General features: G+C 43.0%; 1 protein-coding gene across 10 annotated transcripts in view; it reads right to left on the bottom strand.

Moving 5' to 3' along the window:
- Nucleotides 1–18,683, bottom strand: part of ENOX1 (ecto-NOX disulfide-thiol exchanger 1) — a 618,533-nt gene that overhangs the window by 59,669 nt on the left and 540,181 nt on the right. For 9 of the 10 annotated variants that reach the window (XM_036831988.1, XM_036831989.1, XM_036831987.1 and 6 more), the window contains 2 exons: nt 12,424–12,531; nt 7,767–7,823 (listed from right to left, as the gene is read on the bottom strand). The exons of the other annotated variant lie outside the window; for it this stretch is intronic. In XM_036831988.1, coding sequence (XP_036687883.1) covers nt 7,767–7,823; nt 12,424–12,531 — 165 coding nt within the window. The remainder of the gene's footprint in view (nt 1–7,766; nt 7,824–12,423; nt 12,532–18,683) is intronic. 10 annotated transcript variants of the gene reach the window in all.

The raw sequence follows: 18,683 nt of genomic DNA, 5'->3' as shown, positions 1-18,683 counted from the left end.
TTAAGAAAACATTTAATAACATGGGGAAATGCTCATGATTTATAATGAAAAAAAATGTATGGCTGTAAAACTGCCCATATAATATGCTGTAAATTTGGTAAAAATGTATATATGTGCACATAGGCAAAGCTGAAGGAAACACAAAGAAGTGTAAACACTAATTTCTGAGTGGTAAGATTGCAGATGATTGTTTTCTTTATATTTTCCACAAAAAGAAAATGGCTCTTTTAAGATAAGAGCTTTTATGTGTGTGGGGGGGTACTGGATTTATAAAAGTTACCAATCTTCCATTCTAAACAATTGCTTTTGCTTCTGCATCACGTAGGATTATCATTAACCTTTTGGGGGAAGTATATTTGTCTCCAGAGTGGAAAATTTTGGTTTCAGATCTTGATTTTAGCTATATAGGTATCCATGTCTGTGTCAGACCATTTCAGTCAGCACTGAAATTTATGTCTACTTTGGCTGTTTTTGTCTAACCTGACCTGGGGGGAGAAGGTCTTTTCATGTCTCCAAACTCAACCTGTCAGCTTTATTAAACATGCACTAATCCTATTACATGCTCCAAATCCTCTAATGGCCAAGCAGGTCCAACCAGCTCCCGTCCTGACAAAAAGGACCAACTGTAGGCCCAGCTCCAGCTGTGGGAACACATGGTGGGTTGGCAGTGAGGCTCCTGGTAAGGAAACTTCTCGAGTGTTTACTGGAAACAAAAACACTAACCCTGAAGCCAGCTTTGTCCAACTTTGACAGCAGTTCCCTCTCTAATCCTTCCTTGGGGCACATGCTGAGAAGACAGTTTATGAACAGGGTCTCCTCCGACCATCAATCCTCTCCGAGGGGGCTGGGTTGGGATGTGTGTGGTTTTTTTCCCATGCAATTCTGGATTTCACAGCAAATGGCAGGGATACGGCTAATTCACAGCAGAAAACATGGTAAACTAGCTGGAAGAAGGCAGCTGGGTGGGCGCACGAGGGTGGAGTCGGGGTAGAGGTGGAAACGGAAGCACCAGCAGGAGAAAAGCAACGTTACAGAGGCTGTAACTGGAACAAAAGGCCAGAGTCTGGGTGTGAGCGTTTAATATGTGAATGGGGCCATATATTACAGGCTAAAGGAAATATCAGTCTGTGAAAAGTCCCCCTTCTTGATTTTAGACATCTACAGAGCAAGGGTGACCTCAGGCAGCTACAGACATGGGTCCATCTCTCCCTGAAGGAAGACAAAGTGGCTACGGATTTTCCAGTTGAGATTTTCAGGGGTCTCAAAGCTCCCTACATACCTACACGTATATACCATTCCCCTCAGACCCTCCTCCCCATGGACCCAATCCTTCCAATAAAGGTCTTGTCTCCAGAGAGTTTAGGGAAACGTGCAAACCAGCTACCTCAAGCCCATTCATTATTCGCACTGTGATATTGACCCAAAGGTGGAGAGTGAGTCCTGATGGAATGAGACAGAGGACAAGCAAGTTTTGGTGAGAGCGGGGCACGATGACAGAGTCAGCTCCATGTAGGGCAGGAACCACATCTATATTAGTCACCGATGGATCTCCAGAACCCAGCACAGAACCTGGCACATGGAAGGATGGAGCAATAATAATACCCAACACTTCCCAGCCACGTCAGCACTGCTTAGCAATGCTCACAATAACCCTATGAGGTAGCTGCAGTCACTACCTTTGTTTTAGAAGTGAAAAAAATGGTGGCGCAGGGTGCAATGAATGGCCCAGGGGCCCCCAGACAGTAAATGGCGGAACCAGGACTAAAGCCAGGCTACTTGGTGCCCAGATCTGTTCTTAATCTCTACACTCCGCTGCCTCCTTCGATGAAGTCTTGTTGATTTATTGAGTCAAAAAGGGATGGAAGGTGAAGTAAGTCAGACAGAGAAAGACAAATATAATATGATATCACTGATATGTGGAATCTAATTTTTAAAAAATGATACAAATGAACTTATTTACAAAACAGAAACAGACTTACAGATAGCAAAAACAAACTTATGGTTACCAAAGGGGAAATGTGGCGGGGAAGGATAAATCAGGAGCTTGGGATGAACATACACACTACTGTGTATAAGATAGATAACCAACAAGGATCTACTGTATAGTACAGGGAACTCTACTCAATATTTTCTGATAACCTATTTGCGAAAAGAATCTAAACAAGAATGAATATACGTATATGTATAACTGAATCACTTTGCTGTACACCTGAAACTAACACAACATTGTCAATCAACCAGACTCCAATAAAATTTAAAAAGAAAAGGGGGGGGGGATGGAAGACTGTGTTGAAACACAGACTGGGGGCCTTCGTACAGCCTCAGGCAGTGAGATGGTGAGAAGAAAGACCCCCAGGGGCTGGAAGGACCGTGGCGTCTGCAGTCTCATCCCCGGTGTCAGCAGGTGCTCCAGTTCCCTGCCATGGAGCCTGTGGAATGGGGCGAGGGAGGGACAGACCTTTGTGCTGAGGTGTTTCTCACTGTCTCATCTACTCCTCCTCCAGTTCAAGATCGGGGCCTCCAAGAGCAGGCCAGAAGTTACAGGAGGGAAGGATAGAGCCTGAGTTGTCTTTGTCCTCTGAGACTATGGTCCCAATTTCCTGTGGGGTTTTTCTTTTTCTTTAGCCTTGTTTGATACATCAGTATGTATATACTCTCTTGTGCTTACGTACCCGAAGGATGGTAAGCACATTCTGCAACTGGGCCAAGGGCTCGACACTAGCAGAGGTTCCGCCATAGGCATCATTAGAATACACGGTTAACGGTAGCTTTCTGCCGCAGCGTGTACTAAACTTGAAGACTGTTCTGCACACAGTATCTCTTCCATATGCTCTTAACATCTTTACTCTGACAAATTTAAAGACAACTTGAGGATTTACTTACTTACAGAGGCAACGTGAAAAACTGAAAAATCTTTTCTCTTTTGTGTTTTTTGTTTTATTGTTGGGTGGGAAAGGTGTTCCACTAGACAGTGGTAACCTTCAGTGCCACAAATTCAACCTCTTTACAGACTGCAAATGATTTTTGTAACTCCAGTGTGTGAGCTTGAATTATGCAAGTAGAGGAGGGGGCGGTAAAAGCTTTCCTGTAGCAGAAACAAAGAGGGGGGAGAAAAAAATTCATGGAAAGCTTCTAGACCAAATTGTTCTATACGTTGCTGGCTTAAGTAGCCACTTTATTTGATTCCTCCTAGTTGTTCCTGCAACTAGGATTTCTTGCATCCTCTCCTTTCCCTTCCACTTTCTCGCTGAACATATGTACGCTAAGGATCATGGGTGGTGATACCTCTGGGAGGTACCTGGGAGGAAGGTCATCAAAAGAGATGCAAGGTGAGGACAGATATCAAATTAATTACATTCAATAAAGTAATTAAATTAATAGTAAATTTAATTTTAAATTAAATTTTAAAAGTTTTTAATTTAAGATTTTGATATCTGTTATACATAGTGACCAGGGACCAGGTTAGTTATTCAGCAATCCTAGGGTTTAAGAGAGAGCTCGGAGACAGAGACCAAAAGAAAAATCATAGCTTTGCTTTTGAGGAAAGAAAACTGGTTCTGGAATAACTGAAATCTCTGAAGGATCTGTACTAAAGGCTAGTTTTAAACTTGGGTATACTAAAATATATCCAGTTCCAAATACAAGGAAAAACCTGTTTCAAATCTTAAGTGCAGTCCTCTTGGAGAAAAGGTCTTTGCAATTGATCTGAGCTTCTGGCTCTAATGCTTTTAGATTAGCCTTTCAGAAACCTCTTCTCATGGGCGTGAGCTCACAGAAGGTCTTGCGCACGGGGACAAGGGTGGGCTTTGTAAGGGTGCCTCTGTTTGGGGACCTCAAGAATACTGAACAAGGTGTTAGTCAGATATTGTCGTTGACCAATAAAATATAAAAACAATAGAAAATAATTAGTAACTGACTGACTCTAGGTGCAGCTAGCGCGTCCCATAAGCTTGGCTCTTGAGACTAAATAGGCAAAAGAATTATTAAGTTGCAAGACCGGACACATCTTTGAGCCGCACGTGTGCATCTGTCACACTAACATTCTGAATGCCCAACAATTCTGTTAAGTCTGAATCTCCCTGCCAGACTTCATGACACAGCTATTAATATACAGAATCCCCCAGAAACAAATATGAGCAATGCAGACCAAGATTTATGGATGTGTTAATCACGGCATTATTTATAAAATTAAAACAAAAATAGGAAGTTAAATGCCTAACACATAGGCACGTGGTTCAGTTAGTTCATATCTACATTACACAGCCATTAAGCACCATGTCTTTGAGGAACATTTACTGACAAGAAGAATACTCATGGTATAATGAGAAATCAATAAGGTACAAAATGGAAGACACTGTGATCATATTTATTGGTTCATTTATTTATGGTTTTTTCCCCTCTGGTCATATACATGCACGTGACTGGGAAGAACTAAAATAAAATACTGATGGTGACTATCTCTGAGTAATGAGATATTAACTTATTTTTCTCTACCTTTGTATACTTTTCTGTAATTTTCCAGTTTCATACAAACCTTTTCCTTTTCCAATAAAATATATTGCTTTAAGAAAGCAACTGTTAATTCTCACAAGAATACCCAGCTAAGCCAGCACCAGCCCACTATCTAATTATTATTAATAAATGATAATGTACACAGTTCCTATCCTTGCATGTGAATAATCAGGGTGAAAAAAAATCTATATGTCTCAGTCAGTAACCTCTGGGCCAGAAGCTTTAAAGCTCATGATCTGCATTAAAATTCATCCTGTCAAAGTACTACCTACTGTATTGAATACTGCTGATATTGATGCATGAAGAGGGAATTGATACTTGTCAAGGACGTACTCTGGGCCAGGTGTTTATATATGGGGTTTCGCTTAGTACGCTGCTGGATGAGGAAACTGAAGTTCAAAAAGGTCAAATTGGGCTTCCCTGGTGGCGCAGTGGTTGACAATCTGCCTGCCAATGCAGGGGACACGGGTTCGAGCCCTGGTCTGGGAAGATCCCACATGCCGTGGAGCAACTGGGCCCATGAGCCACAGTTACTGAGCCTGCGCGTCTGGAGCCTGTGCTCCGCAACAGGAGAGGCCGCGATGGTGAGAAGACCGCGCACCGCGATGAAGAGTGGCCCCCGCTTGCCGCCAACTAGAGAGGGCCCTCGTACAGAGGTGAAGACCCAACACAGCCAAAATAAATAAATAAATAAATAAATAAACCCAAAGTTTAAAAAAAAAAGTCAAATCACTGGCTCTGGTCACATGGCTACTCAGTGATCAAAATGGATTCAAACCCTCTCAGTCTGGCTTGAAAGCCCCCTCTCCTTTCACCACCACAGGGCTGGTGAAAACTTCAGATGACACGTAGACTTCATTTCAGACATTTAAAAATATCTTAAAATATTTTGCTAGCACTCCGACTGTGTGGCCAAAATAACTGATCTTTGTTTCTTTTCTTTCACACAACCTAGTGGAGGTGCTGGGGAAACTGCCCAAAGGAGACAACATGACAGACAGAAAAGAGAAGGACAGGTGAATAATCCACCTACTGGGAAACCCTTGAAAGAATAGGCAATTTTTAGAGTTGCACAAACGAGCCTAGCCCTCAGTGAGAGAGGAGGCGGCCAATTGAGATGTCGGGCAAGTGCTACCAGACTCCATCAGTCCACAGATCTCTCCCCCAACCCGCCCCAGCGGGCAGGGTGCTGCTCCTGTCTCCTGCTTGGCCTGACTGAACTCCATTTCTCAAAGGTCATCTTTGGGGGTTGATTACAAAGCACATGTCATGGATTCTAGAGAGGTATTTTTAAATGTTAAAAACTTTCCTCTAAGAGAGGACAAACAGACCTTAAAGATGATCTCTTTTCACTCTTTCCACTTAACAATATATACCTTTTGACATTTCTCAAGAAAGAGCCTACAGACTAGATATTGTGTCAGGCCTATCTTTCCACGTAGCATCTAACTGAATTCAATCAGCAGATGAGTTTGTAATCCTAACAGCATCCCATGTAGTTAGAACCTCACAATTACAAAGTGCTTCCGCATCAGTGATGTCATTTGCTTCTCACAGTAAACCTGAAGGAAGGAAAAGGAGGTAATGTCACCCCCATTTTACAGATCAGGAAATTGAGACATCCTGCCACTCTGTCTGGCTTATTGGATTAGACAGCAGCTTCCTTGGAAGGCACAGAGGGACTGACTCTGAGGGGGGGGTTGCGTATGAAAGTTTCAAAACGTGGCAGCAACGTGTCTCTGGAAAACAGGATCCTGAAAAGGGGTTTTCGGGTAAGGATGGGGTAATGAAATACTGGAGCGGGAAGACAAACACTACTTAGGTCACACTGTTGCCTATGGAGAGCTCTGGGTGAATGGCTTCCTTCCCTAACTTTCTGCTTTCTCAGTCCTATGTATTCTTCAAAGCCAAACCCAAATCCCACAGATCCAGGAGCCGTTCTTGAGTATCCAGCGCAGAGAAACCATAATAACAACACCTTAAGATTTCCATGTGCCTTAGCTCATTACATCATGATAAGCTTTTGAGGTAGGCTGCATAGTCAGTTTTACAAATGAAGAAAATGAAGCTCAGAGGGGTTCAGTAACTTGTCAAGCTGACACGGCTAATAAGCAGCAAAGTCCAGATTTCAAACTACATCACATCACAGCTGCCTCACCTTCCTGTACACGTATCACATCTTGTAAATTGCCTGCCCACGTGTCCCATAGTTCATCAGCCTTTTGTTGTAAGTTCTTTGAGGGCAGACACCAAGCCTTATATTTCTTTCTAACCACCCCCTCCCACAGTTAGCAGAGCCCCATGTACACAGTAGGTTCTCAATAAGCATCATATGTTAAATATCTGTTTGGTAGGAACAGTAGTTATTAAGAGGGATTTTTTGGTACTCTGAATGTCAGGGTCTCTGCTGTATATAATTAAAACAAGAGTGAACATGGAATGTATAATTTCTCCTTGCTCTAGCTTAATCAGGCATTCATTACCATGTCTGATTCTGTGTTATGTGAAAAGAACTGCTTAGTAAGCATTTTCTATGAAGAGGATAGTCAAATACATACAGTTATCAAAGAGATTTAAAAAAAAGGCGAAAACAAAACCATCCAACGTATGGAGAGACAATGATCTACATGGCGTACTATTTCACCTGAGACTAAAGAACTTCCAAGGCAAAGAGAGTACTTGACTAATACTGGGAAATTCAAGGTACACCAAGGAGGAAGCAGAGTGCCAAGTGGGATCCTGTACCATCAGACTCTGTCTCAAGAGGACAGATGCTCCATGCAACCGATCGGGGTCAGAAACAGAGAAAGGTACGCTTTCAAGGGCTTTTCTGGGAGAAGGGGTTTGCTTTGAAACCTCTTCAGCATAGCAGCCATTTCACTACCCTCTTCATTGCCAGGCAAACTTAATAAATACACATGCAATATACAATTTATTACCCTATTGGGTCTCATTCCATTTGCCCTCCCAACACCTCATTGGTCTATAGCTTTGAAAATATAAAGGGCTCGAATAAATTCACTGAGATTAGAATTTTTACTATAGACCTTAGCTCAAGTACTTCTATGTCGACATTTGGTAACCTAAGCTAACAGTACCTACCATATTTTATTGCCAAACCACACATTAGTAATCGTAATAAGCCGCTGAGATGCAGGGCCTCTGACTTCCTTTGTGTTAAAAAGTGCCACATTCTCGTGGGCATTCAACCAACACCAAGCAAGAAGAGCAAACACCAGGTTTGTGGTACCTACATTTGTGTCCTCATGGCTGTGGCCATTGGTCTCGACCAACTCCTTGGTACCCTTCAACTGCAGATTTTAAGAAAAAACAAAACAAAACAAAAAAACCCAAATGAATAAGTAAGCATTATCTACTAAGTGTATATCATCCTGTTAACCCTGATTTCTATGAAGCTGCACTTTATGAAACTTCCAACAAGAAAAAAACAGATGGAGCACATAATTCTAACGAGTCTTACTGAAACCAGTTTGAGGCCAATATTTTACGAAACCTGATAGCTGGCAAGAAATAAATGGGCCTTGGTCATTATTTTTAAATAATAAATTAGAAAGCAGTTCCATAGGCATAAAATGCATAAAATTCGTTCTTAAGAATAATAAACGATTTCATTTCCTCGTTGTATTGCTATTAATTTAAACCCTGCAGTGTTTGCAAGTTGCCACTAGCTAAATGATGTTATACTAACAATTATTCGAGAATTATGTGTTTCCCCTTGTTTTAACATGCCGCGGTGCTACTGTACGTGTCCTCCTTGAGAACCTATTTGAATGACTAACGTGGTTTCTGGAGGTCTAAAAGAAGATGATTTGCTTCTTTTTGGAAAGGAAGAATTGGGAACACATCTCCTTGGTCACCGAGGCATTAGAAGAAAAGCTATTTCTCAAATGAGATTTTTAACAGTGAACATCTGAAAATGCCTCTCCCTCAGAAGGCTTAGGAGTAATCAGTTATCAGGAGATTTCTGGCAACCTTTAATTGGCATTTTATCCTAGCCTGACTTGAAGCAGATACATGAAGACAGAGAATAAGGACAAAGGGGAGCAGGCCTTGCAGCTGTTTGCCGGTACTTCTTCCTGGCTTATTATGCTTAGGAAGCAGCATCTTCTGCATCCTCTTTCTGATGCCTAAAATATTCTTGGTGGGATATAAATGCTTAAAGTTTGAAAGAAAATAAATGCACCACCAATGTGTTTGATTCAAATGTTGGTTCTTTCGGGCTCTTTGTACATGTTAAAATGAAAGCTTCTTTGATTTTTGTCAGGCGATCTCAGACCCTCAGTAAGAAAACCACACGCTCTCCGTGCCAAGAGAGAGGCTCTGCCAAAGCAACGGCGACACGAAGGAGCTGAGTATGGGGCAGCTGACTGTGGGCCAGTGCAGCAGATTAAGACTCACCTCCACATCGTCCTGCTTGAGAAAGAGGCGTGCTGCCCAGTGTTCTCTGGGGCTACACCACCGATGTTTCTACACATAACAAAGACAAGGGAGCACGGGCAATGTGTGATACGCACGAGAAGAAAAAGTGCGCCTCAGTGACAGGAGTGCCATCTGTTACCAGAGGGCACAAAGGGACTTAAAAATCCCTCTCTGTTTTCCTGTCTTAAGGTTTTCCTTTCATAGGTGTTCCTCATCTTCTCCTTTTCATCAACCCTCTCTGCTTGTCCCACCTTGTAACTCGTGCTTCTGGGAGTGAAGAGCGGGGTTGGCTCAGAAGAAGGTTTTGTTACTTTCCATCGGAAGTAATGGACTCTGTCCTTGAAGCCTTTCCCACCTTCACATGTTTCCCAGTGCAAACACGCCGTCGCTCTCCACCCATTTAAGTAAATTCCATCGTCCTGCTCCATACTACCTTTTCGTTCCGCTGTGTGTGTGTGTGTGTGTGTGTTTCTCTCATCTCACTCCCCGTCTGTCTGCTGTCTTCTGAAGGATCCACACGTGTCCCCCCATCTCCTGCCAGCTGAAGCTGCAGGCCAGCCACTGCTCTGCCCTCAATGGCCTGCTCCCTGCTCTCTCCGGAGCTGCTGCTCTCCTCCAGACGGAGGGGCTAACATCTTGTCTGAGGATACCTGGGCTTGGGGATAGGCTCCAGGTGTTGGAAGCTACCACCCCTGTGAAGGAAATGAAAGGCAGGAGCCAGTGCCAGTGGGGCCTGGTGGGACCTGGTGAAGCTGCATCTTAGCAAACAGAGAGCTTAGGGAATGAGCCTGCCTTCCCTGGGCTGAGGGCTACGGACGGTAAGGGTCTGCCCTCACGACCTGTTCCTTCTTTTCAGGATTTCCATCAAGTGGCAGTCACTTTAAAGAGCAAACTTCCAAGTCTTCAGAGAAGGGTATATCTTTTCCTGCGTGCGTGTGTGTCTATATAATACAGTAAGTCTCCTACACATGAACGAGTTTCATTCCGAGAGCGCGTCTGTAAGTCCAATTTGCTTGTAAGTCCAACAAAGTTAGCCTAGGTACCCAACTAACACAATTGGCTATATAGTACTGTAGTGTACTGTAATGGGTTTATAATACTTTTCACACAAATAATACATAAAAAACAAACACAAAAAATAAAGAAAACATTTTTAATCTTACAGTACAGTACCTTGAAAAGTACAGTAGTACCAGCTACATCACGGCTGCTTTTACGCTTGCTTCCGGACATCCTGGGCTTGAAATAAAGATACTGTACTACTGTACTCTATACAGTACTGTACAGTAAAGTACGCAAAAGCACGACCACTTGTACAGGATGCATGCACGTGACAATGTACGCCAGACACGTGAACTAACTTATGTGATTGGACAGGCGAACGCACATTTACATCTTCGAAAGTTCTCAACTTGAAGGTTCGTATGTAGGGAACTTACTGTAGTAAGACTCTAGGCCCAATCAAATCTCTGGGGGTGAGGGCATCTGTTTAGGCCCTATCTATGCAGGCACTGAAAAGGTGTTTGCATGTATAGCTACTCTACACAAGTCCAAAGAAAGCTTTGTAAGGCATTGTTCAGAGCGGCAGAGGTGTGTTTTTAAATGTATGTCTGTGTGTGGCGGGAGGCTACAGGGAGATGGAAGGAACGTGTCCATTGCCTGCTCTCATCTACAAGGATGACAGGGGCACCAGGCAAGGGGCTCTCGGGAAAACAGTCTGGTGACGACAACAGCACCCAAGTGCATTTGGCTGCTGTGGGCTCTCTTAAGCTTATGTCTTCTCGGTGCCTTTGCTTGAAAAAGAGCCATCCCATGACTACAGCAGATTTAAAAATGCTTCCTTTCCAGTCATATTTCCTAGGTTTTTAATAATTTTAGTTGTTCTGAATCTTGTTCACGTTCCCCATTTATCTTTTTTCTTTTTTTTTTAAGTAATGGAGAGTGAAGTGTGATGCTTTACCAAAGCCTGTGTGCACACATTGCTCTTTAAAAATGCATGCCATGACGACAAGGATATAGCAATGAATTCTGCAAAACTTAGCATCTATTTTTATGACTGGAGTTTGGACTTCGAATCAAAATAAAGGATTTGAGTCATTTGGAGAAAGGAATTCACCCCTCCTCATCCCAGTAAATCAAGGAGGCAGAGAGAGAAAATGTAAAACAACAAAGCTCAGAGCTATGTCTGTTTGATCAGGAGCAAACCTGGACCAAATCAGCTCTACTTTGCTGAAAGCCTTTTAATAATGTAAAAGAAGAAAGAACAGCGACTGCAGGTCTCTTAGACAGTAGGTCATTGTGAATTTAGTCATCAACATTTTTTCAGTTCAATCTAACTTATCCAAAATCATATAATGTAAGCCTCAGTCTAAGTTATTAAATCTATCTTAATCATATAAAGATAACGATTAGCTTTAGAAAGCATTTTCCCCCAAAGCTATAAAAGCTTATAGACTATCTAACATCTTCACTTTTCCCTCACAATTCACTTATACTTTTAGGGGAAAGTGACTGAAAATATATTTTTTTGAGTCCAAATCATTAAAAAGTTAAAAATCACTTGTAAAGTGACTGAGTCACAGCTGACTAGGCTCATACTCTCCCAACTTCATAGCTTTTTAAAAAAAATATCACTTTTGAAGTTATTTATGTTGTACAAAGGACCTCCTCATATACCACTGTGAGTGAGAATTTTAAAGCAACCTAAATTTGACTACCCCCAAAGGGCTACGGTTACTATATGTGATTTTTTTTCCCCTTCCATTTGCCATTCATTACATCATGGGCAGCATGTGAAGGCCAGAAATGGGAAAGCATTTCAAGAGCTTTCTCAGCTTCTCGCATGTAGATACTGGGCCTAGATTTCACTCAGCTGCCGAGAGATCCATCTTACCCTGCTGTAAGACAATAGTTTCAAATCTACTACTTATCAATGTCAGGCCACACTTTAGTATCAAAGAAAGCCAGGATGAAACGTTCAGATTTACAAACTTCACATAAAAGGTTTGTTGCTCACCCTGGTTAGATAAGTGCCCTGATGCACAGGGGAGAGATTTTTTTAAATGTCGTTATGAATCAGTCCTTCTGATTCAGATGTCTGCAGGAGGATAGTGGGCTATGCTAAACTCATTTTCCTTGCGATTAGGCTTAAGAGGAAACGAGCTGCTTGCTGTGAAATTTATCTGCATTGCCAATGTTTTAAAACTGTATCAAAATTCATTTGTCTTCTGGAAGAAACTTTCACACATCGCTGGGGGACTTGGGTGGTCTAAAGAGGTACCAGAGTGAAAACAGAGATGCTGGAGAGAAGATTATAAATTCTACCTAGCAAAGCTGCTAAGAGGTGGGGAGGGGCCAGGCTGGTCATTTCCAAGATTAACTGCAGCAGTGTTTGCATGTGTGTCGAACATGGGGGAGGCGTGTGTCAGTGTTGGAACTAATTCACGAGTCAGAGCTGTTGCATTCACTTACTTGTTCCTGGAGGACTTTGAGTAATGCTTGTGTGTGTGACTGCTCTTCCTTTGCTTGCTCCAATTCTGACTTTTTGTTGTTTAACTCCTCCTGGATGGTCAGCAATTGCTGTGAAAAGGATATTTAGGATAAGTAGGATTGAAGGCCAATGGAATACTGTAAGATATTGAAAACATCCATTCCAAAACACGAGGAAAAGGTTTGTACGTGTCTTAAAGCTTAATCCAGACTTCAGCTGACTTTTTTTAAATGTCTGTTTCACCCTCCCCCCCACGTAGTGTAACGAGTGTGCAGTTAACGCCGCGGTATCAGGCTGTTTGTGATACTGATGCACAACGCTTGTTTCAGTGTTTGTGAATGCACCTTTATATTCCTTTAAACAGATGCGTATTTGTAAAAATATGTAGAATAGTGGTAAGAAACTAAGACACTGACAGCTGAAGAAATTAAATCATAAAAACACTTAAAATAATGAGTCAACTTGTCCGAGGTTACATCATTTTACATATGACCCTAAAGCTAGCTTTACAGTAGCTCTGTAAAGCTGCTTCACCAGGTGGCTGGGAGCACAAAAGAGCCTTTTACCTTCTCTGTTATGATGGTGATGTTTTATTAGATCAGCAGGACTGAAGTCCAGACTGCAATCAATATATCAGTCGAGAAAACTGCTGATACAAGCTGTCAAAACACTCAGCTATGGCCTGCACTGTTGTTCTGAAGCAGGGCCACTGAACGGATTGCTGTTAAGCCTTGAGCGTCCCCTGCCCTATCAATTGTAATGCATGGGGAGGCTTACCTGGCCTGCCAGGAGGATGGGGCTACCCAGCACTAATTCTTTGGAACGTGGTTATATGCTAATATAGACACAGGCTGGAGAACACATTCAAGAGCTTCAAAACAGGCCCTGGAAGCAGCTCTGTCTATTCAGAGCTTCCTGACAACAAAGGGCTAGTTTGCAAAGACAGAAGTCTGTTTCCTCTGCTCCCACACATGACAAGTGCTGCACTAATGACATGAGAATGTCAGTGCGTTCCTGCCACGAGGGTAGCTGTCTCCACACCAAGGCTGCGACTTCCGGGGCTTGACAAGCTGGCTGCAGAGCTGCCTGGCCAGTTCTGAACTATCAAGGCCGGAATAAACACTGGCACTGGATTCCTGATGCTTCAGGTTGCCAAGTGGAAGGATTAAATTCAATCTTCAAAACTGCTAGTTTCGCAGTACGTTGTCGGGGAGGAAGTACTCAGAAAACCACACTGTGCCTTAACCCCTGGGCTTGCTTGTCTTGTTCCCTTGTCCGGTGCTGGATGTAGAATTAAGAACCTACTTTGGTCCCCCAGCATAAACAGTGATTTCCTTGCAGTTTTCAAAACACTCAGCGCCCCTTATTTTACCACCTGCCCGTATCATACTCACATATGATGCAATACACACATCCCACACGGGCTCCCTTCACACGTTATGTGATTCAGTTGTGCACCAATTGATTAAAGTGCAGAAACCAGGGGGCCATGTTGTACTCTGGCACCATGATAAGTAATGAAAATGACCATTTCCAAACAGTGGGGAATGACCCTGTTTCTTTTTTTTTTCTTTTTTGAAATGCAGATTTATTTATTTATTCGGTTGCACCAGGTCTTAGTTGCAGCAGGTGTGCTCCTTAGTTGAGGCAGGCAGACTCCTTAGTTGTGGCATGTGAACTCTTAGTTGCAGCATGCATGTGGGATCTGGTTCCCTGACCAGGGATCGAACCCGGGCCCCCTGCACTGGGAGCATGGCGTCTTAGCCACTGCGCCACCAGGGAAGTCCCGACCCTGTTTCTTTATTCTCGTTCACGACCAGCCCCAGAACAGTTCCGAGAGGATCTGGTGCTCTGACTTCCATGATGCCTAGTGGATTTTTATGTCATTAGACAATTTCGAATCCACTCCTCAAACCTCCTTTAAAAATGAGCCAAATGAAGGACAGGAAATTGTCTTCAAACGTAGGTAGCTTATGTTCACTCAACTGTAGCACTCGAAGTAGCAAAATTTAGAAACGACTGATGTCCAGCAGAGGGGGACTGGCTACAGTAACGATGGTGCATCTGTGCAATGGGGCACCATGCAGCCATTAAAAATGAAGTTGCACAAGTGTCTCTGGACATAGAATTAACTCATAATATACTGTTCTCCACATGAAAAGTTCAGGCTATGAAAGGGTTTCACTGAATTTTGCAAACTATTCATAGCAACGAATCTGGATACTGTCTCTGGGTGAGTGGGCTTATGGATCTTTCTGTTAGTTTTGCTTGTAATTTTCTGGTATGTCTGTAAAGGAGCAGACACTGCTTTAGTAAGAACAGCAACAACAGCAAACAAATGAACTTAATTAAGGTTGAGGAAAGGACAAAGAAAGGAAAACCACTTGGACACAACTCTCAGCTGTTATTACCAACACTGTGAATAGATCAGAGGGGAAGTGAGAACTCCATTAGGTCTGCCATTGCATCTACACATTTACAACACTGCTTCATGCTATTAAAACGTGCGTGCGCTCGTGTACACACACACACACACACACACACACACACACACACACACCCTTCCCCTGACCTCACTTCCCATGTAAGCTTCCATCCGTTCTCACTGTTCCTTGGAATCACACTTTTAAATTTAAAAAAAAGTGTGATTCCAAGGAATCATCCCCAGTTCCTTTTCTTCTCATATGTAGGCAACCGCTTTCAACGGTTTCTATCTTTTTTATTTGAATGCATTGTTCCAAAATATATACTGTTGTTTTGCGAGTATGCATTCGTATGTAAGTGACAGCGTTCATATTTCTTGTTTACTATGTTTTTAAGATCCATGGTGATATGTATATATATCTAGCTATTGCTTCTGGTGGTTGCATACTATTTTACGGGGTACGTCCGCCCACTTATACCTATTCCACTCTCCCAGGGAAGGCCCCTCGGATTCTCTCCAATTCTCCTCCCCCTGTGTAAGGCTGTAGTGGGAGATGCTAGGGCTTGTCCCTGTGGACCTGTGGGAGACTTGCCCTGCTGCATATCCAGCAGTGGAGCTGCGGGTCATGGGGCATGCCGGGGGAGTTCACTGCCAAAGCTGCGTCACAGAATGGTTGTACCAGCCCACCTGCCCACCAGTGCTATATGAGTAACTGAACCCCACACCCACACTAACACTTTGCATTACCCAACTTCCTAACCTCTGTCAGTCTAATAATATCAAGATTCTTCACCTTGGGACTTCCCCGGTGGTCCAGTGGTAAAGAATCCGCCTTCCAATGCAGGGGACGTGGGTTCGATCCCTGGTTGGGGAACTAAGATCCCACACGCCACGGGGCAACTAAGCCCACGTGCCACAACTCCTGAGCTCGGGTGCCTCAATGAGAGAGCCCCGCGTGCCGCAAACTACAGAGCCCGCGCGCCACAACTAGAGAGAGAAAACCCGCATGCCACAACTAGAGAGAAGCCCACGAGCCGCAACGAAAGATCCATCGTGCCTCAGCGAAGACCCCGCGTGCTGCAACTAAGACCCGATGCAGCCAAATAAATAAATTAATTTATATATATTTTTAAAAAAGATTCTTCATCTTTGAAAAATCTCGTACTTTTCTGACCCCCTGGGGTTTTATGCATCTCACATGTCTGCCAGCTTTTGAGGTTTATTGACACTTCTTAAAGGGAGAGTCAAGGGTAGTGGTTTTTAAATCTGGAGAACTTTTCAAACACACTTATTCCTGGGTCCCACAGAAGACCAATTAATTCAGAATATCTAGGGGACGGACCCAGGCAATAATATTTTTTTTAAAAACCTCCACAGATAATTTTAATGTGCAACTGGGAAGGAAAACCACTGTCTCTTTAAATGCTTATTTAATCCTGCTACAATGTTGCTTCTGTCCGGAGTACCCTACTCAGACTCTGCTCTTACTAAAGTCACTAACACTTCTAACTGCCAACTAGAATGCCAGGTTCTGTTTGCCTTGGCATGTCCTCTCTCTCCAGGCGATCCTGTTCACACCCACAGCTTCAACCGCACGGGCTCGGCTCCTGCGCTCCTGCTTTTCAAAGCTGACCTCACAGCCTCCGCCCCTCCTACTGCCCACCAGATCCTTTCCCTACAGTGTTTCAAACTGTGCTTACTATCACTCCGCCCCCACAAGGCTAATTCTATTCCCCTGGTAACCGGAGTTAAAACCTTGAGGTCCATGCCCACCCTTTCATCACCCTCACAACCTCTCTGCCCGTTCCTCTGCCTTCTCTCCAACCATCTTCACTGTCATGGTTAGGATGAGCATCTCTCTTCTGGATCTGCTTTTTCCTCCTGTCATTCACCCTACACTCCTGAGAAAATTGGCCACCTAAGAATCAAAGTGCTCCTGTGCTTAAGAAATACCACTGATCCCCCAATCTCTACTGGATAAAATCCAAACCACTGGCTGTGTCGTCCTTCCCCAGACATGCTAGGTCCTTTCATGACTCTATGAAAAGCTCACTACCCAGAATTCTGCCTGGCAGATTCCTATTCATTTTTTTAAGCCAACTTAAAGAATGTTTTCGGGCTAACGTCAACCCATATGATGACTTTATATGGTAGAAAAGAGCCCCATCCTCTAGTCAGACAGGACCCTTCACTAAGGCACATGGCTGGGCAGGAGAGCAGGGGCTTGATTTCATTCCCTTTCACCCATTTGCCCTGGCGCCCCTGTCCAGGGCAAAACCTGCACAACTATAAGCAGTGGTCTTGGTTTCTTCCTCAATAAAGACCCCCTCTGATCACCCAAGCAAAGTTAGCTGTTCTAACTTCCATGCTCCAAAAGCACTTTTATATGATATATTACATTTCATAGCTATCTCCCCAACTAGCCTACATCCACCAATGGTAGGGTCCATAACTGGGTTACCTCTAACACACAGCAGGTGCTGAATGAATGAATGAGTAAAGAGGTGAATGAACGCTTGCTCTGGTTTCCGCAATTCTATGAGATTAAGCCATGATCTAGCAAAAAACAAAACAAAGGGAAAACAAAAAAACCACACACACACACACACACACACACACACAAAAGCCAAAACGACAACAATAACAAAAACTACCTGAGGCTCTATCACTGGGTAATTTATTGTTCTAGACACATGGGTGTATGAAATCTTCAGAGGAAAATAGCACTTAAGACATTTGGATTCTTTACTCTGGAAGTTCCAGATACCATCCTTAATCTATAGGGGAATATTTCTTAAAAGTCTAAGAAAATCAATCAGTGAATTTACAATTATGTAATTTCTTCCCCATGTTCCACCAAAAAGCAAACAAATAAACCAAAACCACCACTAGAGGAAAAACAAAATAAACACCCCTAGACTATTTTCTGCATTCTTTCAAATGAATTGTTTCTTTTGTTTACAAAAGGTAAACTCACGAATCTAATATTTATGTATTCAAAACAGGGATGATTCAAAACTGATTGTTCATATGACTAGATGTCTTATAAAAACAATGAGATAATCTGCAACTAGATAATTTAAGTCAGCCTTTCTGGTCTTTTTTCACTTGAAATCTGTGAGACTGTATAAGATTCTTTCCAGTTTGAATTTTTAAGTTCCAGAGTACCTCAATTACAGAAGTTCACAGGCAGTTAGAACTTAATCAGAAGAGCCTCTCGGTTGGACTGGCTGACTGCAGCATAATTTTAATTTAACACTGGGAAGTGTGGCATTAAATGGATGCACTATTACATTTTTGGTGGTTACAACTGAGTGTGTTCCAATTAGGCAATTATCCATATGCCAATCAAGTGCAAACACTCTGGCAGACAATAACAGGTAAATAAACGCCGTACCTGACACATCTTCATATTTCCAGGCCACTGATTTAATAGGATCATTTGTAATGCTCTTTGGGGATGTAGACTTCCGTGTGTAATGGGTCTTTCTCTCTGACAAATTCGAAGAGCATTACCAGTGTTATCTGGAGCCCCAGAATATGTGAGGTCACGTTTCCATTTTTACAGATGCGTGAATCATAGGCACCCAGAGGTTAAGTCATGTATCCGAGGCCACGGTATCGGGGAGAGACCTACCACTTGCACAACTCGATTTTCCTACTTCAAACTGTGGTTTCTACCCTGACAACCACACTGATCCGTCAATTTGAAATGGAAATCAGGACATGCCAGACTTAAAACCCTCCTAGCAACGACTTCTACCTAGGCATTCACCATTTCCACTTAAGACCGAGGCTGCTGGAGACGTGCCTTTG

Source organism: Balaenoptera musculus, chromosome 18 (genome assembly GCF_009873245.2).
Source record: "Balaenoptera musculus isolate JJ_BM4_2016_0621 chromosome 18, mBalMus1.pri.v3, whole genome shotgun sequence".
Lineage (NCBI taxonomy): Eukaryota > Metazoa > Chordata > Mammalia > Artiodactyla > Balaenopteridae > Balaenoptera > Balaenoptera musculus.
The sequence above is the reverse complement of the archived record's forward strand: the minus strand, read 5'-3'. Positions and strand labels throughout refer to the sequence as shown.